The 24,576-nt window shown below is 42.6% G+C and overlaps 2 protein-coding genes across 7 annotated transcripts; one reads left to right on the top strand and one right to left on the bottom strand.

The window, feature by feature from the left end:
• Positions 1 to 1,196: 1,196 nt before the first annotated feature.
• MMUT (methylmalonyl-CoA mutase) lies at positions 1,197 to 18,535 on the bottom strand. 2 transcript variants are annotated; one of them, XM_032103946.1, is made up of 13 exons: positions 18,464 to 18,535; positions 15,887 to 16,266; positions 14,606 to 14,973; positions 13,694 to 13,851; positions 13,302 to 13,473; positions 11,667 to 11,915; positions 11,290 to 11,401; positions 9,901 to 10,016; positions 9,266 to 9,381; positions 4,851 to 4,982; positions 3,151 to 3,298; positions 2,873 to 3,040; positions 1,197 to 1,611 (listed from the first exon to the last, which is right to left on the bottom strand). In XM_032103946.1, exons 2-13 carry the CDS (start codon positions 16,239 to 16,241, stop codon positions 1,483 to 1,485), a joined length of 2,223 nt encoding a protein of 740 aa, XP_031959837.1. In that variant the 5' UTR covers positions 16,242 to 16,266; positions 18,464 to 18,535; the 3' UTR covers positions 1,197 to 1,482. The 2 variants fall into 2 exon arrangements, with proteins under 2 accessions (XP_031959837.1, XP_031959836.1); XM_032103945.1 differs by lacking the exon at positions 18,464 to 18,535 and adding an exon at positions 18,230 to 18,457.
• CENPQ (centromere protein Q) lies at positions 18,430 to 23,229 on the top strand. 5 transcript variants are annotated; one of them, XM_032103952.1, is made up of 10 exons: positions 18,430 to 18,625; positions 18,984 to 19,039; positions 19,624 to 19,779; positions 20,070 to 20,124; positions 20,257 to 20,371; positions 20,521 to 20,589; positions 21,116 to 21,245; positions 21,459 to 21,578; positions 21,848 to 21,925; positions 22,552 to 23,229. In XM_032103952.1, exons 1-10 carry the CDS (start codon positions 18,445 to 18,447, stop codon positions 22,678 to 22,680), a joined length of 1,089 nt encoding a protein of 362 aa, XP_031959843.1. In that variant the 5' UTR covers positions 18,430 to 18,444; the 3' UTR covers positions 22,681 to 23,229. The 5 variants fall into 5 exon arrangements, with proteins under 5 accessions (XP_031959843.1, XP_031959842.1, XP_031959845.1 ...); XM_032103951.1 differs by having other exon boundaries at positions 20,067 to 20,124; XM_032103955.1 differs by having other exon boundaries at positions 18,585 to 18,625; positions 18,984 to 19,087; positions 20,067 to 20,124.
• The last annotated feature ends 1,347 nt before the right edge of the window (positions 23,230 to 24,576 follow it).

Raw genomic sequence — 24,576 nt, 5'->3', positions numbered from 1 at the left:
GGGAACTAGTATGTTTGGTTGTTTTTTTTAAGTTTTGAGAAGGTAACTTATGGTCAAATTATGATTTTAATTCCATGGTATTTCCTACCCAGCCCTGGACTGTGCTGTCTTTTCAGAGATGGAAGCAGGATGCAAGTACTGAGTTCAGGAGTGAGTCTGGGCACCTGATGTTTGCAATCACCAGTGCAACCACCTCAATACAGACATATTTAATCTAAAAACTCCAACAAATCAGACCTCTCACTTATCAGGAGTTTTCTTATCACACTGAGGAAGTTTACAATGCAGACACCCAACCTGAGCAAGCTTTGGCTTCTTTCTTTCCATTGAGGATGAATGGAGCTTCCTACCTGGATGATATCATATAAAGTTAGATAACACAACTAAAACCCTGATTTGTACTAAAAGAAATTGGAATTCAATGCCTTACTTTGAAAAAAGCTTCTAGGCAGTTTCTGCCTATTAAGGGGTAAGTATAACTTACAGAATTTTTATAGAAAATTTCTGTTAATGGTCAATTTTCCATCTGTAAAATTAAATGTGACTCACTCGAGAACAAAGATCAATTATTTGAGAGAGGTCATTATTCCAGAAGTTGGAGCATGAGGATAACACTGCAAAGGCTTGGATTCTACCCCATTACTTTGCCAGTATACTGTGCAACTGGAAAAATAATTTAAACTTTGTCTTGGGTTCTTCTCTCATGCACATAACAGAGACAGTTTTGCTGCTCATGAATGTAAAACAAACTGTTTGATGAACAACTTCACAGAATCACAGAAACACAGAATCATAGAGTGGTTTGGGTTGGAAGGGGCATTAAAGACCATCTTGTTCCAGCCTCCTGCCACGGGCAGGGACACCTTCCACTATCCCAGGTTGCTCCAAGCCCTGTCCAACCTGACCTTGGACACTTCCAGGGATGGCGCAGCCACGACTTAACTCTCTTTATAAACCTATAGGTAGATAAACCATAATTTTTGAATTTCATATCTTAATAAGATACAAATGCTGTACATGGCAGTAGCTGTATAGGAGCAACTGTGCTCTGTACCCATCACTGCCCTTCCCTGATGAGCCACCATTTCTCAAATCAAAGTGCTGCTGGATTCAATCACATCTCTGCTGAACAAGTGATCTTGCCTGAAGACTTCTAGGTCTCTGCATGCAAAAGAGATCAGGCAAAAGAGACCAACCAAAGAGCTGCAGCAGTTATTTTATTTATCAGTATATCTGGAAAAAAAACCCAAACACACTTATTTGAATTCCCTTCACTTCCTGAAGTCATAGTTCTAGAGATAAAATTTTCTTGTGGGTACCTATATAAATAATCCTCAAATAGAACACGCAGAGAGTTTAGAACTTTCTTAGAAAGCACAAAACATGAGGCCAGGGGCAGTGGGAGCAGAGGTTTGTGGTTGGCCATCTCTTGCTGACAATCAAGTGGTCAGTGTAAGGCTGCTGAGTGGTGACATTTCAGGGTCACATGGATTGCTGCCTCTTCTCCAGGCACTTCTCAATATCCTCCAACACTTGCACAGCTGCTTTCGGAATACGAGTCCCTGGCCCAAATACATTGGCAACACCGGCTTCATACAGGAAGTCATAATCCTGTTGGAAAAGAGATTTAAGATCTACAGTTAATAGTGAAACGGACAATTGATAATTGATTAATAACTGGTGCATGCTCTGTCCTCTATGCTGGGCCTGAGAAAGCAACAAGTCCCAGAGACAGGCAGCACAGCTTCAAGGAAATGGGAAAAGTGTGGAAGTTAGGAGGTAGAAAAGAAATACTAAAAAATATCCATAGGAAACGGTTTATTTCTTTAGAGTCAGACTAATGTCAATCTTTGGAAAGTATTCAAAAGTCAACTGAATGTGACTCTGAATAACCTAATCTAAATTTGATCTAACAATTTTGAAAATACTACTTTAAACAACGGCTTGGAGCAGATGACTACCAGAGGTCTCTTGCAATCTAGAGTTAATCTAATTTTATGACTGTCCTGAAATTTCAAAAAGACTAGAAAGCAGTTCTGTATTCTCTTTCTTCTATATAGGACATATTACACCTTTTCCAACCACAGGGTAGTAGCATCCCATTGAGAGATACTGGGCAGAAGACAAATTCTAGAATACTATGGGTTTTGCTTTTTCAATTTAGAAGTCTGTCATTCTTGAGTATTTACTTAACTGCCTAGAAAAGGGAGAGATGTGGAAAAAGGGAATAACAGGAGATTATGTGCAAAATCAATTCAAACCATTCAAGACAGAGGATGACCCTAAAGGTGACACAGACAGGCAAACTATGGATGAGTTAAGGAAAATTTAAAGATGAAAGCACAGATCTGACTGCAAGGGAATCCAACAAACTGCTCAACAGTTTAGGAGAAAGCAGAGGGAATAAGAGGCAACACCTGCCTGACGATGGGGAAGGTGAGGAAAGGCTCAACAGGGAGTGAGATCTGCAGCCTACAGGTGATGGGACCTGCCAGGGGCCTTAGTCTCTGGCTGTGCCTCTTCCCAGCGATTGCTGGAAGTCATAAAGTGTCTTAAGACAGAAGCCAGCCTGTACTAGTGATATGTAAAGACTCATGATGGGAAACAACAGAGCATGAAAAACATCTCCCTGAGGCTCATCATTTCACAACATAGCTGCATACTCCATCCCACAAACACTCTAAGTTAAATCAGGGCATGGTGTACAGAAAATCAGATAGGGGGACCCCACCTTGCAGATCTGTGCTGGCCCTGGTGACTGCAGATACGAGCCTTCAGCGCTCTGACATTACAGAATAGAGGAAACAGCTCAAACAGCACAGACAGAGATAAATCAGTCTCTTAGCTCGATGGAAATGATGCTGCCTCATACCTGAGGGGGGATGACTCCTCCACACATGACCAGGATGTCTGGGCGGCCCAGGGCGTTGAGCTCCTTGATGAGTTCAGGCACCAGGGTTTTGTGCCCCGCGGCGAGCGTGCTCACCCCGACACAGTGCACGTCTGCATCCACCGCCTGCTGCGCCACCTCCCGAGGGGTCTGCAGGCAAACAGGGCGTGGGACACGGCACAGCCCCAGCCCGGGGGCTAAGCACACATTCCAGGGAGAAGGAATGCATCGGGAATGCTCTGGGTGCCGCTCAGTCCTACCTGGAAGAGGGGACCTATGTCCACATCAAAGCCGATGTCTGCGAATCCGGTAGCGATGACTTTGGCTCCTCTGTCGTGGCCATCCTGACCCATCTTGGCAACGAGGATTCGAGGCCTGCGGCCCTCACGGTCCATGAACTTGTTAACTCTGGTTGAAAACACACATTCTATCAGTGTAAATCACTGAGAATCGTTGGAAGTATTCCTACACATAACAAAAAACTTGCTGCAAGTGTAGCGTAATTTCTGTATGTCAGATAAAAAGATCTGCTAAGTCATGGCTTGGCTGTGCAGTCTGCACACTGTTAATATTCATGTTATGCTATTACTAATTCACTTCTTGTATTTATCAGCCTCAAAAATAAAATATTAATTTTAAAAAACTCCTCCACTACTCTTCTGCTTTTTAACAGATAAAATCCTGAATTCTCTGAGGGTTTGATGGGCTGAATTACAACTCACTAAAACACAAGTTTTAGTGTTTAAGAATAATATATGACCGATTATTTCAAAAGTACTCACACACAGATGGGTCCTGGCCATCATATTGTGCATCATCATTCCACTGGGCAAAAATCTGTCCAAGGAAGGATTATTGTCTCTCCTATTCTGTCCACTCATTCCACTGCCCCTCTTTTTTTGGATAGTGGCAGTTCCTATTTCTGTTGTATTGATGCTACTGTGTAACCACAGCCTCAGAAATTACACTGTCATCTTACTGCTCATTATTCAAGTACCACCTGGATCTGTCTGTGGTCACAGGTTGGACTGATCTTAAAAGTCTTTTTCAACCTATATGATTCTGTGATTCTATGTAAGAAAGGGAGCTACATCTTGATTTTCAAGGGGTTAGTTCAGTTCTCTTTCACATAAAAGCATAATTACAAATAGCTAAATTTAAATAGTTAAAAGAACAATGGTGACATTCCCCAGCACAACTACTTTCAAGTCAATCTAATCATCTCCATTTCCCTATCAGGAGAGCTTGAACTCTTTAACGGGTAAACCCCAACACTGCAGGGACTGATGAGAATCGATTTGTGTTACACCTCCCACACCAGCAATTCAGGCTCTTTACCCCTGAGGGCAGCAGTGAAGGCCCAAGCTGAGAAAAGGCACAAACAGGCAACTGTTTTCACACATACCAACATCTTCGGATGCTTTATCCATCGGGATATGAGTAAGACCCAAAAACTGGAGGTTGTATGTGGATATCCAGACAGATTTTAGCAAGTTTTAGCAACAGTAAGAGTGAAATTGCAGGAATAATTTATGCGTAGATTAAAACGAGGCTTTGTAGTATTAACTGCTGGAAATATTTTAGAGATGACTATTACACAGCTTTTAAAAGAAACAACCCAATGTACAGGGATTTCAGGCAGTGGTTCTCAGCTTCTTAATCCTGTGGCTGCTTAGGTTATTTAAACAAAACCCTCAGATCATAACTTCACCTCAGTGAATTTTGTTTGCAAGCAAATACAACTTCAATTAAGTTTTGACTATTGTCTTATTGTACTTAATCCTTGTCCTTCTACTTCCCTGCTTATGAGAGTCCTTTTGCAGGTCATTGTTTTCCCCAGGGATGTCACCCAGGTTTGGGAAATTATGTTTTAGGGCGCTGTCAGTAGCACGTGGATTAAATACCTCCTGGACTAAATGTGAGGCTATTACACGTTTGGCTACCTGGGAAGAGTTCTCACCTCTTGATGGCATGGAGGATTTCGTCACTCTCGCCGAACTCCTGGCGATAGGCCCCGCTCACCATGCGGTCGCTGGCTTTATGCTCCCCAAACACCTCCTTCATGGCATCTGTGATCTCCCCCACGGTGCACCTGAGACACAGACAAAAATCATTCATATTGTCAGCAGGCTGAAATGAAAACAGAACACAGACATCACTGGCACTAGCCCCACCATATTTGCCTTGCTGCAGGACAAATTCATTTTACATTCATTTCCCTTTCAGTGCTGCAATCCTGAACATCTGACTCACCCCACTGCCACCCACTGACAGAACATGCAAAGGTATTTTTAAGAAAATAGTTTATTGCTGATGTGAGAATTGATTTACAGCTGGCAAGGCAATGGGGATCACTGAATGGCAAAATGCTCTACTCCTGACATAGCTCCTTTACCCACTGAGATGCAGAAAGATCTGGGAAATTTATTTCCATTCAAGTTACAAATTTTGTTTGGTACTGGACACACTGTGCACATTTGAAATAATTAACACTGTGCATGTTTTAAATAATACATGCTTTCCTGTTATAACACAAGTGAGAAAAGCTAACTAGGCTGTGCTGTCTTCTTGTACAAACATCAGCAATAACAGCCTCTATTCCAAAGCAATTAAAAATCTGTGCTGAATACAACTCGCTGCAAACTTTGTCAAAGGAAAGAAAAATACTACTCTTCTAAAACACTTTAGAAGTGTGCTTACAAATACAGACACCAAACCAATTAATTAGGCTAGTGCTAAGCCCATTTCAAACCTCTGGAATTCATATTTTCTCCTGCCATATTATATTTGTTCTCTAAAACTCCCTGAAAGGAGGGTGGAGCCAGGTAGGAGTCAGGTCTCTTCTCCCAGGTAACAAGTGACAGGACAAAAGGAAATGGCCCTAAGTTGCACCAGGGGAGGTTTAGGTTGGATGTTAGGAAAAATTTCTTCACTGAAACAGCTGTCAGGCACTGGGGAGAGGCTGCCCAGGGCAGTGGTGGAATCACCATCCTTGGAGGGATTTAAAAGATGTGTGGATGTGGATCCAGTATTAACCAGTGGGACACGGGTTAGTACTGGATTAGCAGTGCTGGGGGAATGGTTGGACACAATGATCTTACAGGAATTTTCCAACCTAAATGATTCTATGATTTAACTATAAGCTACTCTGATGCAAAATTAACTTAAGCATTCTCTAAAGGTTTTATATAAAATGCTCAGGAAAGACGGGACAAGATGCACCTTGTTGTCCACACACCTCTACAAGGAGATAGACAGCTAAGTGAGCTGTGCTCAGTTTTCCTTCTGCTGTTTGCAGTTTCAGCAGCTACTGATTCCTACATGTGCAGTCTGCCCCACACACCCCCAAACTAACAGAACATGGATTTCTGCTGCATTCCCTGAATCCTTCAGTAAATTTCAGAGAGATATTTTACTCCCTGTGACCCCCAATTAATTTGCTCTTTTGCTGGCTCATACTCAGCAAACTTAGTTATAAACTTAAACTATGCAAAGGTAAAATGTCAGAAATCCAATCCTGATCACATAGGCAAGATCTGTACAACTCAAGACATCTGAAGTGGCCTCTTATCTCTGGTATCACTTTTCACAGTCAGCCTGCTTTGCCTAAAGACAGCATCACACTGGAACACACATTTTTAACTCATGTTATTGACACTGTCTTGGCCATTTTTGTTATTTCCCCTCCCATGGCTTTCTGGAATCCTGTTTAACTCACTGTTACTCACTCATATCATTGGGTTTTGATTTTCAGGACATCTAAATAATCTTATTAATATTACTGCTTTCTGTAATTACTAACAAAGAATGAAAAGTAAACTGCAAAAGTGCATTAGGTAAGGTGACTTCCCCAAGGCTAAAAAGCAAGTTTGCAGCAGACTTAAAAAGTGTCTATAAATACTGACTCCCTTTCAGAGTGCCAGACATCACAGATTGCAACCCAAATAAATACATCCCATGCATAAACACTGAGGGCTTACTCCTGGCAGTGTGGTGAAGGGCTACACTAGCATAAAACACATATTTTCTTCTAGAGAAAACTAAGCTTAGATAAATCTTTCTCCTCCTCTTCTGCAGAAGCAGTATCTGAGTATACTTCAGTATTAAATAAAGCCTAGCACGTGTAGCTAGAACTGTGGTGTGCTCTTCTGTTCTTACGACATAAAAATGTGAATGAAATTTTCATGTTACAAATGAAAAATAAATGAGGCCTAACCTGGTGGCTGGGAAATGAAGTTGTTTTTGTCCACTGTACAAAAATGAAACACACTTCTTTCTTCTATGAACACTGCTTCTGATATCCCTGTGTTTTGAAAATGGTGCCCCAAATTTCTGCAACCCTTTAAATCTAAAGTTTTTAAAGTAATAACAGGAGTTTTGCTTTTAAACTGCTCATGAATACTTTCCTTCTGTTTACCAGTAAACTTTTTTTTTTAATCTCTGCCACATATGCATCCACAATGGAACAGCTGTCGCTGGAGCCAGGAATACAGCCTCTTCTCTTAACAGAATTGGTTTTATCAGTCTGTATTTGTGTACGACTCTCTCCCAGTGGTTCACAACCAGCTGCAGAGCCTAAACACCACTTTGGAGAAAGTCAGTGACCATAATGTGCCTGCTAGAGCTGTGTCTGCTCAGCCTCAGCTGCTGCTGATGCTCTGCATTTTCCCTGTAAGCAGAGGTAGCAGTGTGAAATCAGGTGAGGAAGTACTGCAAGGACCCAGACTGGGCAGACAAAGCAGCAGTACGAGAAGCTACACTGCACTTCTGCCTTCCCATTCCATGGCTGAACTGCAAGTCTGGAGAGGGACACAAAAACAGCACAGCAGGTGAGGGAAGAGAGAAGGAACTTGGCATAACCTGTCCCATTTTCCTGTAACAGGGCTTCTAATGAGAAATGAGGCACAGAAGGGAGATACTGCTCTCATTCCCCATAACTTTAGACCTGCCTTATTTCTTGGGTTAGAGTAACAACATTAACTTTTCTACTCGTGCTTGTCAGCACTGAAATCTCTGTACTAGTCCATGGAATCTTTTCCATAGTTCAGCACTGACAACTCTGTGCTACTCATTTTATTCCAAGTGAAATTATATTACATCATGCTCAAAATCCATCATTTCCCATTTAGCAGGAAAGAGGCATCTGTCCCTCTCATGCTGGTGATACTGGCCCTCTTGTCTATTGCTTGTGAAGGGCGAATGTGTTAATTTTGAAATCTCCCCCAATGTTGCCTCCAACAGGAAGGCTCCCTGAACATGTTCCCAGAGCTCACAATCCTCCTTCAAACACTCTGTATCAGATGCCAGGACAGTTTCTTTCTGTGGTCACACTCCATACATAGTTTTGGGGCAGAATTAACTTAGTGTTTGCAACTTACAAAGTGGATCTGGTGCAGTCCATTAATGCTTTTACAATTAATAAAAACAAGGTCACCAAGGAGAGAAACTAGGAGTTAATTGGTCAGTTTTGGTACAGAAGATATGAATCCCTTGTAAATCCAACTGCCCTCCTGGGACCTTCCCAGTTCAAAGACAAATGTAGACATACTACTGGAGATTCCTGACAGGCTGTAGTCAAATGTATTTAAAATACAGTTATTAAGTGTTCTAGGAATGGGAATGAAGGAATTTGAGATGTGACAGTAAAAACAGGGCAGCACCCCAATAAGGAGTGAATTTGGTTTGCTCATATTTGGGGCATTTAGTTAATTAAGGAACAGACAGACAGGATCCATTCTAGAGACTGATGCTGACCTTGAAACAGGAAAGAAAATAGCTTCAAAAGCATCTTGGTTGAAAAAAGTAACTGTTCCACTGGACTCTAAGGATGCCTCACACTGCTCAAGAACATTTCTTACAGCTCTGTCTGACTAAGCAAACGGATTTCTCCTTCAGCCAAAAAATGTTTTCACACCAATCTGTGGTGCAAGGAAAGATGAAGCAACAGAGCATGATAAGACTGTGAATATCCATTTTCACATCTCAGATGCTCCTTAAGCTCCTTGACCCATGAAACAGCCGAGTGATAGAGAAACCCAGTTACATCCTTGAACTGGTAAGAATATGAATTGTGAACACCAGAATGTATGAACAGCCTCATTTCATATGAGATTCTTTATATCTGTAGTGTTCCTTGTGAGAAATCAAAACATTATATTTTTATCAGTCTGTATTTGTATTTACAGCTTAAGATGCTGTAAAATGTAATAACAGTATATCTTACAATGTGACATTGCAGCCATTATTTATTTCCACTTCTAAAGAAAAACCCCAAAACTCCAACCTCGCTGACACCACACTCCAGAAAAATTAAAAGGTGAAAATGAATCATGGATTTTTAAGCAAGAATTGACTGTTCAACCCGACCCCCAGTACCTGGCACGTGCTGCTTCCACTGCCAGAGCAAGTAAGTTGCCGTCCCCAGTGGCAGCACACTGTGTGAGAGCAGCCAGACACTGCTGGGCTGCTGCTTGGTCTCTGCTGGCCTTCACCTAAAGTGCAGGAGAGAGACATTCAGGTCAAACAAACCACAAAGTGAAATGGGAAGTGTGGAAGACTGTCTAATTTCAAATATTAATTCTGGATGTGTGGAATTGTCAGTGTCTACTTCATATTTCAATAGGATTGGAAGTCAGAAGGATCTCGGACCTTGAAATGTGTACAACATAACTCTAAACCAGTTTTATCTACATTTTTATTGATTATGAAAGTGGATGTTGTTTTCTGGTTCTGTAACCCTCAGTAGGCACTTGACAAGAAGCACCCATCAGTAAGTGATTAAGCAATATTACAAGCTTTTAGAGCAAAATATTGCATAGCTGGTTTCTATCTTATTTTTAGAACATGTAAAGTTCTCAATTATTAAAGGTTGGACATATATATTCTAGTTTCTCCACTAACGACCAGAGTGGACTCTCAGAAATTGGAAGGTCAAACTTCTGGCAAGCTGCCTTCACTCAATCTCTGTCTGCAATTACAAGAAGTTTCATTTTCAAGAAGGCTGTTCCCACCTTGTTGATCTTCTCGATCTGCTTGGCACGGACTGCAGAGTTATCAATGGCCAGAACTTCCACTGTCTCCTCTTTCTCTAGCTGGTGCTTGTTCACTCCAACGATTACTTCAGACCCTATTTCCAGTGGAAACACCAGAAACTGAGAACACATTTGCAACTACTGTGAAAAGACACAATGTTAACAGGACAAGAAGATTTTGAGCATTATAAGGCATTGCTTTGCTTTATAACCATATACATTTCAAATACGTAAAATTTGCTCTTGTAGAAAGGATTTAACTCTGTATTTTCCAGATTTTATGATGAGAGATGATTAGATGCATGAACATTCAATTCAGTGAATACTGAACCAGAAAAAAACCAATAAAATATAACAGTATTTATCTTGAAAACTGATTTAGTAATGAGTCCCTAAAATACATTGGCTATTTTTCTCTTTTTAAGCTTACATAAGTGAATCTGAGAGAACCAAGCAAAAGTGCTGGTCTCCTGCATTTACTTTTCTGATTTAGTAGATAAATAAGAAAGTGAAGTTCCTATCTAAAACTACTCCATGTGCATAAAAATTCATTTATCATGTTGGTAAATTATATTTTATGTTTCAGTCAGTACAGATTTATCAACTTTTTTTATTTGCAGTGCCTGATAACATTAATATACTCTTTGAAGCAACATGAAATAATTTACCTTGGAAGAGAAAACACAGAACTTCACTGATTATTCTTTACTGGTCTTAATTAAGACCTGCTTCAAATTTATTCTCCGTACAAAGAAGTCCATATAACTTCTTTCACATCTGAGTTATCCCTAGTTTCTGTTCCTGGATTACTACTGGAATGCAGATTACAAAAAGTGGGATAGAGTTTCAAGCACACATGTATAAATATCTCCACAAATACTCTATGAGTACGTATACATATATATAGCAAACAAGGAACTGTATCATCCTCTGATGTGATCTGACCATTCAGGAAAAACAGGCAGTTCTCCAGAAAACCCAGGAATTTGGCCAGCTACGGTGAGTGTCGCCATCTGGTGGCATTCCTGCTTTTAAACTCAGGAATCACAGCTTAAAGCTCCTATCAGGAATCAAGCTATTCACTATTGAAGGCTCCAAACACTCCTTTAAAATGCTCTTTCTACTGCTTTGTCTAATCTAGTCTTTAACATGTCAAGCAAGACTTTTCACACTGGTGCTGTATCTTGTACATGCTGTCTCTTTCCAGAAGCTTTCACTGACATAAAACCATCACCATTTGTTTTATCACTCACAATCTGATACGCCTAAACTAAGAAATAAAAAATCACAATGAGCAAGTGTGTAAAAAACCTTTATACTGAAGTATTTTATTGGCAATTTTCCCTTCTTTAGCCCCCCTGCTCCTACCAGAGTCAATCCTGGCTTGTCTCCGGGCTGCACATTCTTCAATACGAAGTTTGGGGATCCCCTCAGCAACAGCTTTGGCCATTCCACCCATTTCTTCTATCTCCTCAATAAGCTGAGACATGAAGAGGATTGAGAAAGTGAGTAGTAGCAAGGTTAAAAATCGAGCTTTGTACCTGTGCTACCACCCAAATTTTTATTAAACCTTTTTTATACAGTTTTGTGCTCTAAACTGAGATTTGTAAAGTTTATTTACAAAGACATCACTGAATCAGAAGTGTAAAATAATTCCTTGATTAGAAGTTACCAATTTATCAAACAGGACATTTCTCAAAACTCCTCTCCCTAAAATTTTCCCAGAGAAGGTTTTGCAAGCTGACCTTTAAAGCAGCTTCAGAGACATCGTTGGTGAGGCACTCCATGAGGTAAGATCCCCCCCAGGGATCTGCCACTTTGGGAATCCCTGATTCCTCCTGGATTATGATCTGTGTGTTCCGGGCAATTCGAGCACTCTTCACTGTAGGCAGCCCCAGGGCTTCATCAAAGGAATTTGTGTGCAAAGACTGTGTCCCTCCAAACACTGCAGCCATGGCTTCGATGGTGGTGCGGATGACATTGTTGAAGGGATCCTGGAAAGAAAAGCGGAGCTCTGAAGCTCAGTGGTTTTGCCATGGGGCTGAGGCAGGTTAGTCATTATTGCAAAGAAACAAATGCAAAATTCCCCACTGAAGCACTGTAATCAGAACAAAAGCTGAAAAAACCCCAGGCATCAAATCAAACTGATTTATCATTTGTTGAGATCTTAAAAAAGATTAATCCATAAAGAAAGCCAAAATGATCACTGTGTGAGTAAACTGGTCACAATAACAAATCAAAGCCCAATTTATATTTAGTGGTGTTTCAAAGAACTTAGTGAATCCAGATCAGAGAGGATGGAACAGTAGGCCTGATGTCTTCCATCCTCCAAATACTGAATTCTTGGAGCAGTGAACAGCACATGTGTCAGACAAATTACTAGTCAAGATGTGTTTTGGAACTAAATGTGTTTTAATATTTTCTTTAATGACAGCATCGCATAAGATAATTATAGAAAACTGATTTGGATAGGTAAGAATGTAAAACATAATTTATTAGTAGATACCTATCTAAAGGCATGTTAAGTGTATTTGCCCTCTGAAACCTATAAGGAGAAAATACTGCACACTGAGAAGCTATATTAAGATAAACCACAATGTTTAGAAAAAAAGAAAGAGTACAATCTAGCCAGAAATATATTTACACTGGACACTGGAAGACAGTTGAATATAGTTTTGGTAATAATAACATTTTTGTACTCACACTGTACTTTTAATTGGAGGACCCACAGAGGCCACTGTTCAGAAAATTCCATTGTTTTCATTTTACTGTGTTGTTGTAATGTAAGTAAACAATACATTTACTTCAGAAAAAAAAAAAACCAAACTAACAAAAAAATCCAAGGCACAGAAGTCAACAATGGCTGCAATCACAACCTAAAAGTAACTCCTATTGCATGGCTTTGGTTGAGGAGCAGGCCTTGGGATCAGAGCTCTGGAACCCAGCTCTGACCTCACCTGGGAGACTGTATGCACTCCAAAGATTTATTTCCTTGCTGTAATGTAACTGAGCAGGAAGAGCAGAGAATGAACCCAGTTTCAAAGGAGCAGATGAGCTGTAAGCATTACTTCCCTCTTCAGCACTGAATGACTCCCTTGGCTGCTCAAGTGAATTCTCAAGCCAGTGATCCTGAGAAAACAATGCCTCTGCTTCCTCACTCAGCTGCATTTTGAAAGGGTAACTCACAGGACAAATCCAAGAGAGAGCTTCATCCTCTGAGTCCTGAATTGACATAAAGGTGTTTCCAGTGCCGGTTGTGTGCATTTCAGACTGACAGGACAGCTGCTGCACCTTTGTGAGTAATACCACCAGCCCCCTTTAAGATGCACACCACAAGAACACCTTTAAGTGAGGAAGTTGATGAGAGTCCAATTTCTAACCTGCTCAGTGAGTGACCAGCCCGAAGTTTGACAATGAGCTCTCAGCAGAAGAGACTTGGGATCCTTGGGCTTAAACATTTTCTCAATCAAGTGAGCCCACAGCCGCCTCCCAGCTCTCAGCTTTGCTATTTCCATATAGAAGTTCATGCCAATTCCCCAGAAGAAGGAGAGCCTGTAATAATATCACATAAACAGCATATAACATTGAATCACTCTAATAACTCTGGATCAGTAATGGAGAAGCCCTACAGCAAGGTCTCTAATTAATGTACTTTCACAGATAATGGGAATGTTCCTATTGCTTGTATGTGCAAAAATACTGAATTTGATAGTAAACTCTATAGATATTTTACCAAAAGTGAGTTTTATCCTTGCAAATTCCTTGAGCTCACCTTGGTGCAAATTCATCAATAGTGAGGCCAGCTTTAAGCCCAGTTCTGCAGTACTCCAAGCCATCTGCTATGGTATAAGCTAATTCCAGGATGGTGTCAGCTCCTGCCTCTTGCATGTGGTACCCACTGATGGAAATGGAATTAAATTTTGGCATATACTAGAACAAAAAAAAAAAAAAGAAAGATAAAACAGGGTATAACAGCAGAGGGGGGGATCGAATACTTGTTCTATCAACATTCACACAGAATCACAGAATGGTTTGGGTTGGAAGGGAATTAAAGGTCATCTAGTGCCAGCCCCCTGCCATGGACAGGGACATCTTCCACTATCCCAGGTTGCTCAGAGACCCATCCAACCTGGCCTTGGACACTTCCAGGGATGGGGCAGCCACAGCTTCTCTGGGCAGCCTGTGCCCCTGGCACACCACCCTCACAGGGAAGAATTTCTTCTTAACATCTAATCTGAATCTCTCCTCTTTTAGTTTAAAAATGTTCCCCCTTGTCCTGTCACTATCTGCTGGTGTAAAAAGTTGCTCTCAATCTATTTTATAAACCCTCCTTAGGTACTGAAAAGCTGCCATGAAGTCACCCTGGAGCCTTCTCTCCTCCAGGCTGAACACCCCCAGCTCTCTCAGCCTGTCTCCAGGGCAGAGGTGCTCCAGCCCATTTTTTTAATTCCTTGTTGACTGCAAATAGAACCTATCTCTACAAAGTGGTGTTTACAGATCTGGTCTGACTTGAACTTCAAATTTATATTGTAAGTGATGTTGGATCTTAACTTCTCCTGCTGGCCGTTTCCACAACCACATTAATGTTCACTATGACAGCTCTTCCCATCTTTCCCTTGTTCTCCAAAGTGGCTCATAAGCAGTTAACCTAATAATAGAAGTAATACATTTAAACCATGAATACCTTTGAGGTGTACTGGAAGATGTCAGCAATGATCCGCATGGATGGTTCGGGGGGGAAAATGTAGGTATTTCTGACCATGAACTCCTTCAGGATGTCATTTTGGATTGTCCCTGTCAGCTTGGCCTGAGGCACTCCCTGCTCTTCCCCAGTCACAATGAATGTAGCCAGCACAGGAATGACTGCCCCGTTCATTGTCATGGAAACGGACATCTTCTCCAAAGGAATTCCATCAAAAAGGATTTTGGTGTCTTCCACTGTGTCGATGGCAACTCCAGCCATTCCAACATCTCCGCGAACTCGGGGATTGTCTGAATCATAACCACGGTGGGTGGCTAAATCAAAAGCAACAGATAATCCCTGCTGGCCAGCTACATGAAAAAGAAAGAAAAAACCCCCAAAAAACAACAAAGAGAGATAGTTAGAAGTGTTGAACAGACTTGCATTAGGATGGGATCTAAATTTATTAACTCTATTTTACATGATTACATCAGTCATGGATGGCAAACTAACATATGATATTAAACACTTGTTCCCTCCCCAAACCTGTCCAAGCTCTAGTAGTCTTAAATTTTACATGAAAAAACTTTTAATTAAGAAAAAAAAGTACTCCTTACTGCACTTAAAAAATTGCTGAATAGCAGCTCACCTAAGTTATAAATGTGTGTAGACAGGAAGTATAAGAGCTTATACATAGAAACTCAGCTTAGCTTAGCTGGGAGCAGAAGTGTCATAAACTGCCACGTTATCTCCTCTTTATCACAAACTAAACACACACAGACTGTTCCCTGGCTCTACTGACACACATTGTTATTTGTAAATCCGCAGTAAGAGAAAATTATTCATATAAAGCAGGGAACAGAACAGCCAGAGCTCTTGTTGCTGCAACCTGAAAGCAGAACCCAAAACTCTGCTGTTCCCAGGCATTCACCCTCTGACCAGTGACTGAGCTGTGCTACCAGCTAACTCAAGTTACCACTTCTGCTTCAGCTCCATGATCTCAGCTGCTTGAACCCTGGGATGGAGCCAAATTATGTCTATGTGTTAAGGTGCAATAACTAAAACCAGCATTTAATACATTCATTTTCCATAGCAAAATGAAGCAAAGGCACTTCCAGAAATGGTCTGATTTCCCAGTAATAAAGAACCATGGTGCCACTGGGAAGATCTTATCAGAAACCCAAACTCACAAGGCAGAATAATCCCACTTGTCACGTAACTGACTGAATTCATGCTCCCCATTGCTTCACACAGCAGTGTTGTTTCCCAGACCAGCTGCCCTACCTTTGATGTTGTCCTTGTAGAACTTGTTGCTCTCCTCCACTGTACTGAACCCAGCATACTGGCGGATGGTCCACGGCCTGTATGTGTACATGGTGGGGTAGGGCCCTCGTGTGAAAGGCTTCACCCCTGGCAGCTCCTCAGGGAAGTCCTCCGTGTCCCTTTTGGAGTATAAAGGCTTGATGTCGATCCCCTCTGGGGTGTGCCAAATTAAATCCTTTGGGTTCTTGCCTTTCAGCTGCTTCTGAGCCAGAGCAGCCCACTCGGGGTGCAGCGGCTGCCTATGCAGGGAGCGCCAGGCCAGGAGCGCGCAGCGGCACGGCCGCAGCCGCAGGACAGCATCACTGGCCCTCAGCATGGCTCTCCTCGCAGTATGGGGCAAGCTAGACAAAATAAAAACACATATTTTGCATTATCATATGCATCTGACATAGGAGAAGTGAGGATGGAGAGGCCAAGCTAAAGCCAGAACAATCCCTCAGGAGAAAAACAAAGTGGGTTTAGTCATGCACTGGTTTGACAGACAGCTGTTCCTCATGCCTTTCAACCAGACAACATATAAGACAGAGTTCAGGAAAAATCCTACATTTTCCTCTAGCCAAGGAAAACATACCCACAACTTATCTACGTCCACATCTGAGATGTGTAACTTATTTCAGTCCCTCAGCATCACCGTCATTAATCAGTCACTGAAAAGCCAGTGTGAGGCATGAAGATGGCACGCCCAGCTACCCTCTCACCTTCACATCTCTCTCATCTAGGAATTCCTTAATGTCAAAGAGGGATGCTTTTCCAGGGATGGGGCAGCTTCAGCTTCTCTGGGCAACCTGTGCCAGTGCCTCACCACCCTCACAGGGAAGAGTTTCTTCCCAGTATCCACCATCAAGGAGGCACTCTGCAGGAAGGGCACTGTCAGAGAATTGCTGATATATCATACACTTAGGAAAAGGTGGCTTGGGCTGGATGGTAACTAGAGATGGGCTGAAAAAGAAAGGAGGAAAAAAAAAGTGGTATGTGAGAACACAGGGACAATACAAGCTGCAGAGCTTGTTCCACCATGCATAACTGATATGGGGGTAACCTGAACTTTCCCTGTGAGGTTGGTGAGGCCCTGGCACAGGTTGCCCAGAGAAGCTGTGGATGCCTCATCCTTGGAGGTGTCCAAGGCCAGGCTGGACACGGCTTGGAGCAACCTGGGATAGTGGAAGGTGTCCCTGCCCATGGCAGGGGTTGGAATGAGATGATCTTTAAGGTCCTTTCCAACCCAAACCAGTCTGTGAGTTCAGTAATTCCTAAAAGCTGTAAGCTTCTTTGCTTCTGCTCTCCTTGCACTTCCTTACAAAAACAAAACCTTTACAGCTTGTCTCCAAGGGTCAGTCACCCCCTCACTGCCTTATCTCTTTCACAACTCCCAAGAAACATGCACTTACCTGTACCTTTATGAGAAATCCTTCATAAAACTGGAAAGCACCTGTATCACTGCAGCAACACCCTCCAAACACATGCTTTAATAATATATATGCTAAGTGTGGGATGCCTATAACCTGATGAGCGCAGAGGAGCACCTGAAGAGCGCTCATTCCCTGCGGGGATGTGATGCTGCAGCCAGGATGGAAGGTAACCTGTGCCCATACCATGCATCAGGTCACAGGATGGGTCAGGTTGGAAGGGACCACAGTGGATCATCTACTCCCACCTCCCTGCTCAAGCAGGGCCATCCCAGAGCACAGGGAACGGGACTGTGTCCAGACAGTTCTGGAATATCTCCAGTGAGGGAGACTCCACAGCCTCTCTGGGCAATCTGTTCAGGGCTCAGTCACTGCCCAGGACAGAAGTTCTGCCTCATGTCCAGGTGGAACTTGCTGGGCATCAGTCCCTGCCCGTTCCTCTGGTGCCATTGCTGGGTCCCACGGAGCAGAGCCTGGGCCCTGCCCTGAGCCCTCCCTGCAGACAGGAACAGACAGGGATGAGGGCCCCTCTCAGCTGTGTCTCCTCTCGGGGCTGAACAGCCCCAGCTGCCTCAGCCTTTCCTTGTCAGGGACATGCTCCAGTCCCTCCATCATCTTTGTCACCCTGCCCTGGACACGCTCCAGGAACCCCATGCCTCTCTTGTCCTGAGGAGCCCAGAACTGGACACGGCACTCCAGATGGGCCTCAAGCAGGGCTGAGGGGCAGGATCACGTTTCTGCTGGCAATGCTCTTCCTAACGCACCGTGGGATTATTCCTCCCCCGGTGCTGGACGCTGCATTTACCCTTGCTCAGTTTCAGACAATTCTTCTCTGCCCATCTCCCAGCCCCGCACCACGAGGGAACCCCAGAGCCGCGCTGTCAGCCCCTATCCGCACCTCTCCCTCCTCAGCAGCCACAGCCGCACAGGAACGCTCCGCTCTCCGTCCCGGTGCAGCGCCCGCCGCCGCCGCCCGCCCACAACACGCCCCTCCGGCGGCCAATAGGGACGGGGGGCAGGGACGAGAGCTGCGATAGGGGATTAGGACAAGGACAGGGCTTGGGGCTCCGGACATGGACAGGGACATGGGAAGGGATCAGGAACAGGACAGGGATGGGATCCGCCCCGTTACCTGCCACCGGACCCTCCGTCAGCGCGCAGCCCCGCGCACGCGCGGTGGGCGGGAGCGGCGTTGCGCGTGCGCCGCGGGGAGCGCGGGTTTGTTTTGTAACGTCCCAGCGGGCTGAGGCGGGAGCGGCGGCAGCGCTGAGGAGGGGGAGGCAGCGCCGGGGAGGTGAGGCTTGGGGCGGGATGATCTGGGAGGATAGGAAGGGTTTTGTGGAGGTGTTATCCGCGATGCTATCCGGCAGCACTGGGGGAGCGGGCATTTAGGGATGTGAGGGAGTATGGGTGGGAAGGACTACAACTCCCAACATGCACTGCGATGGAAGGTTAAGTGTCCTAGGTGGTGGCGAGGAGCGATGCATGCCGGGAGTTGTAGTGCATGCCTTATTTGCAGTGGGCTGCGAAAGCTATCCCACAATATCGGTAGTTACGGAGGAGGGGAGAGGCATGGTTTAGGACTTATTTAGCTTGTGTGGCGCTTATTTGGCATATATTTACCTGGTATATGGTTTATTTACCTGTTATAGGCCTCACTTACCCGCCCGGGGCTTATTTGTCTGGTGTCAATTTCGGCAGTCTCCTGGTGAGAAGTAACAGGACCTGAGTGAGGGGGAAAAAGTGGCCTGAAGGGGTGAGGGAAAAGCTGAATAAGTTTGAGTCGTGGTGCTTTAGAGACGAGAAGGGTGGCGGGATTTCTGGCTACTCCCTTCTGTGTGACTGCTTTTTCCTCTGTCTCTATAGTAAGTAAGAAAAGAAGCTGTAGGTTAAAACTGTAGCAGGGACCACTGTGCTTAGGTGCTAAGGTAAAAAGTTCTGGTAATTGGATGACTGCTCTGAACATTAGGAAGATAAATCATAGAATCATAGAATGGTTTGGGTTGGAAGACATGCTAAAGATCTTTTATTTCCAACCCTCTGCCATGGGCAGAGATACCTTCCAAATGGGGATGTTTTTTTAGTGGTCCTACATTTAGGTAAATTTACAGGATATAGGCTCTAGGTTAGAAAATATGCAAACATTTCATCTCATTTAGGCTCATTTGGGGCTTATTGGGTTGAGTCCAATTTCCATCATTTTGCTTTTTAAAGTATAGTTTGTACTGTATGGGTTCTAATTGCTGGATTTTAATTTTGTCTTTGTTTCCTCCTGTTCCTGTTGGTTTACAGATAATGAAACCCCGCCACACATCTTCCAATAAAATGGGGAAATCAACTGGTGGGAGATCATCAAAAAGTCCTTTTAAATCACAAAATCAACAAGGGCCTTCCAGCAAACAAAAGGGAGCAAATGAACAAGGAAGAAAACAAGGTCAAAAAAGACAGGTATTCATTATTTTGGATCAAACAAAGTAGAAAAGTAACCAAAGTGGGGGGGAGGGGGAAAGAGGGTTTTTTTTTCCCCATTTTTTAATTGGAATTTTTAGAGAATAATTCATTAACTAGCGTAGTCCTCTCGAGGAAATGCCCAGTGTGAAGAGCTCTTTTGAGCAGCCTTTTTTGTGGCCAAAGACTTCTGTCAGGCACTGACTTAGTGTGTTCATAGAAGAAGATGAATGCACAGCAGAGGATGTCTCAAAATTGCCATGTTTGCTGTAAATTTTTCTCTTCAGCAGGTCCCTCAGATAGCCAGAAGGGAAGTTAAGGAACTGAAGGACAATTCCCCTGCAGGTAGGGTCCTCTTCTTCCCTGTTAAATCTGAACTGTTACACCTTTGACTCCAGTCTGACTGAACTGAGTCACAAAGCTGTCTATCCAGGTTTGACAAGTCATACCTTTCCCTTTTTTCCTTTGTGGTAACAGGAGAAAATGGTTCTTCAAAAAAGGTGAAGCTGTCCAGTGCTACAATAGGATCTTGGCAGCCTCTCTCAGAGAACAGCAGGCTTTTCCTGGAAAATGTAGTGGATTCAGTAGTACTGTAAGTGCCGAATATCCTGGTGGTTCTTCTTTGTTTCCATGAGGAATAAAATAAAAATCATAGTATTAATTGAAGTCAATTTGTCTTTTGATGTGTTCTCTGTGGTTGCTGGCTTTGTGATGGAAATTCTGCCTTTATTTTCTTTCCAGATCTGTTTTGTCCCAACAGAGGGAGAGAAAAGATGATGTTCAGAAGCACCTCAATGTACTGAAAGAAAGGTAAGAAATTATAAATTAAAAAAAGAGGGAGAGAAGAGATTTCTTTTACCCAGTTGTTTTGTACTTTGAGGGCAAGCTGAAACTCTCACTGTGACATAAAGCTATATATCGTGTTTCATAAAAGCATTTCCTGGTTTTACTAAAATGGTCATTATTTGGAAGCAGTTAAAAATCCTCCTTTTAGAACGTAATTTGAAAAGCAGAAGGGTCAGAACTGGGAAAATATTGATTAATGTCAGTTTATAGTCAGGGAGTGTAGAGGCCAATGGAATATAAACCACACAAGGTCAGTGCAATAGCGAACATGAGAATATTGGGATTTCTTGTTCCTGGTTCCTTCCTTCGACACCTACTCCATGTGATTTTGGAAAACAATTCAAGACAGTTTTTATTCCTCTCTTCATCCTTTTACTTGCTTAACAGCAAATGAACTTAAAACTAAAGTGATTGGTTTTTCCCCAGAATTTTCTTTTTGCTTTGCAAAGAGCTCCAAACAAGTCATGCTTTCCTTTTCCTGTAATTAAAGGGTGCTGAGAAGTTTCAAGACTTTAAAAGTCCCTCCAGGGAAGCTGGGCAACCTGAAGAACATCCTGAGCCTTCAAATGGCAGAGAAACAAATGCTTGAGACAAATGAGGAGTCTTTGGTACAGTTGCAGGTATGAAAAGCAAAGAAGGGAAGAAATTACCTTACCAGACTGCTGGCTGTGCCTGTGCTGTTGTGGAGGAGTGTCCAGTGTTCACTGTCCTCCACCATTGCTGTAAAGCTGTGTCTCTTGTTGGATGTTTTTCAGTGACTCAATGGTTCTGTGGGAAAGACTCACCATCTCTACAGTAAATTTTGTTCCGGTTTTGTGTCTGTTTTGTTTTAGGAAGAAATAACTGATGCGGAGCGGTCAGCGGATCGCATTGAGGAAAGTGTACAGCAGCTGCAGTACAAAATCCAGGTGCTCAAGAACCAGTTAGAGGAAGACGAAAAAGAGGCCAGGAAGGTATTTCTCATAAATAGTTGTGTACTCCTATAACCTAGAGGAATGGGCTGACTTCCAGAGCTGTCCCAAACAAACTGTTTCTCAGGCAGTGTCATTTAAGGAAGGCCTCATTTGCCTTTGTGAATGGATCAGGATCTTTCCAACTTCAGTTGCAGAATTAAGAAATTTTGTTTCAGAAGTGGGATAATAACAGACAGCTTATTTTCTTACTTGTGTGCCTGATATCTGGATTTTTGGATTGCTTTTTCTTTCTCTTTTTCCCTTTCTAGGTATTCCAGGAAAATGGTAGTGGAGCACTCCACCTCCCAGAACTCCCGAAACACAGTTTTCAGGCACCTACTTTGCAGGTGAGTGTGTAATATATATTTATAGTTTCAGAGACACTTAGGTTATGAGGAGGAAGGCAACAGAATGTGCTTCTATCCCTTAACCTCTGCCAGAGGAGGCAGTTCTGAAAATTCAGAAAATTTGATTTGAATAGGTTGGTTTTTTTTGTTGTTTTTTTTTTTTTTTTTTTGTTAAGAACTATCTGCTTATGTTTTTAAGAACTATCTGCTTATGTTTTAAAACCAGGACAAAACCCTAAAAACCCTCCTTATGCCTGGAGGTGTTCAAGGCCAGGTTGGATGGGGCTCTGAGAAACCTGGTCTAGTGGAACCTTGTGGAAGGTGTCCCTGCCCATGGCAGGGGGTTGGAACAAGATGAGCTTTAAGGTCCCTTCCAACCCAAACCATTCTGTGATCTTATGCTTTAAAACATTACATGTCTTTTCCTAGAAACCCTGCAGCCCTGTGTTCCCTGTGGGAACTTGTAATTTCTGAAATATATCTATAACTGCTGGAGGGAAGACTCCTTCTGCGACTTCGGATCTTTTTTGATTTAGCTGTAGCTGGGCTGCATGAAGGTGAAATTCCTATTGCACTCGACAAAAGCTGTTTTTTCATTTGTTATCTATCATTCTTTCCTTCTTTAGGAGGAAATTTTGAAGGTAAAGAACCAGAAGGGCCTTTTGAAGGATATGAATGCTATTCAGCAGTCAGCTGACTTGAAGAACTTGTTAAACCTCATTGAAAAGACCTATGAGAAGGTAGATTTGCTTTGAGAAGTTCAAATATGTGGAGTTTCCATGCTTAGCTTGGAAACTGCTTTCTTCCTAATGGCCTTCCTGTTGCAACTGCTGAATTTCTGTTAAACCATTTTCTATTAATAGTGGCATGTAAATCTGTAGATATATTCTGGGACTCAAGTAATTTAAGTCATCTGTCAAGGTTTTTGGTGGGGTTTTCTGACTTGGGATGACTTCTAATGGTGATATATCCTCCCTTAGGAGAAGGGAAGGAAATGGATTCTGGGTTGAGTGTTTTTACAGATAAGGGAACTATTCCATTGTATTTGCCCTTCTATATCTATATCTGTAAATCAATGAAGTGTGTTTTACCAAACTAGCTTTTCTTTGGGACTCTAATCTTTAAACCTGAAACAGGTAGTAAAAATAAGCTTATCTAATACTCAGTTGTAAATTCCCTGTTGAACTTTCTTACTATTTTTTAATAAAAAATCCTCAATGGCAGGAAATGAAATAATTTTTATGAAATGTACAAAACTGTTTTTACATCTTCATTACTTAATAAAAAAACCCAACATTAAACAACGTAAAGTACTTTTTCAGGTCAAATTACCTGCTGGAAGCCAGCAGTGCTCTTTACACTGACTTGCCACATAAACTGTTGTTCTTCTGTTTACAAGTTGCTGGTACTCTTAATGAGGCAAGAGCTAATTATTTCTGTTCTATAAGGGATTGAAAGCCTCTCTGTAGTTAGAATCATGGAATATCTCAAGTTGGAAGGAACCCGTAAGGATCTCTGAGTCCCAGCTCTCTCTGCTCCTCGCAGGATTACCTAAACCATACAGGATGAGGAAAACCAGGTTAAGTACTTGCTTCATCCTGAATCACATGGAAAGGAATATATTTAGAAATATTTCTCAAATTTGTGATCACTTGGAAAAGGGAGCATTTACTGATACAACCATTACTCCAAAATCATTTAAGCCAGAACATGGGTTAAAGATCTTCCTGCATGCCAGGAAAAGGTTAAGTAAAGATATACTCCTTTGCTTTCATTAAGGGTGATTTACTGTGTGGGTTTTGAACTTCTTGAACCACAGCGAGACCTTTTCCTTTTTAAAAATCTTTTATTTTGGAAAGAAAGTGTGGAGAAGGGCAGTGGGTAGGAGTCAGATACAGCTTCCACACAAGGAAGTTGAAACAGCAGTAACTGAAGAATGAGCTTCTGCACTACAGGGCTGGAGAGTTACAGAGGCACACCATAATTAATTACATTTTCTTCCCTCAACACTGGGTGATTTATGGTAGGCTGGCTGCGGGGGTTGTTACTTTGGGGCTGTCATGCACACATAACCAGGGCAACGTGAGCCAGGGAACATAAATCCAGACATTTAGGAGGTGGCCTTAGCTTGTCTTGATGGTGGATACTCTTGGACAGAGTTGTAGAATTAGATTGTTGGTTTTGATGAGATTTGAGGCCTCTTCCAGAAGGTTCACTGTTGATCAGTGTATGTGGAGCTGTGACTGTGTGTGATTTGACCTGGGAGCACCTGGAACTTCAATTTCACAAACCTTGGCTTTAAGTAGGTATGTGTGTATGCTTTATTTACTGAGTTTATCCATTTAAAGAATACCCAGGAAAATCTTAATGAACCTCTGGACTCAGGTCAACTTGGCTTAGGGTTTTACCTCAGAAGTGGTCTTCAGCAAGTACAGAACTCTGATTTCTTTGCGTATGGAAATGGAAGGAGTCAGGAGAAGAGCCAAGGGAAGAAGCTGCGCTGGAGCCATTGGGGAATATCAGGATATCCAGAGCAGCTTCAACCCCATCTGACGGCCAAGGTCAAACAGCTGTTCTGTTCTGACAACCTGAAGCTCTGAACATCCCACATTTATCTCCTAGTACAACCTAAGCACAGCTTTGTGGTCCAA

Source organism: Corvus moneduloides, chromosome 3 (assembly GCF_009650955.1).
Source record: "Corvus moneduloides isolate bCorMon1 chromosome 3, bCorMon1.pri, whole genome shotgun sequence".
NCBI lineage: Eukaryota > Metazoa > Chordata > Aves > Passeriformes > Corvidae > Corvus > Corvus moneduloides.
The sequence above is the reverse complement of the archived record's forward strand: the minus strand, read 5'-3'. Positions and strand labels throughout refer to the sequence as shown.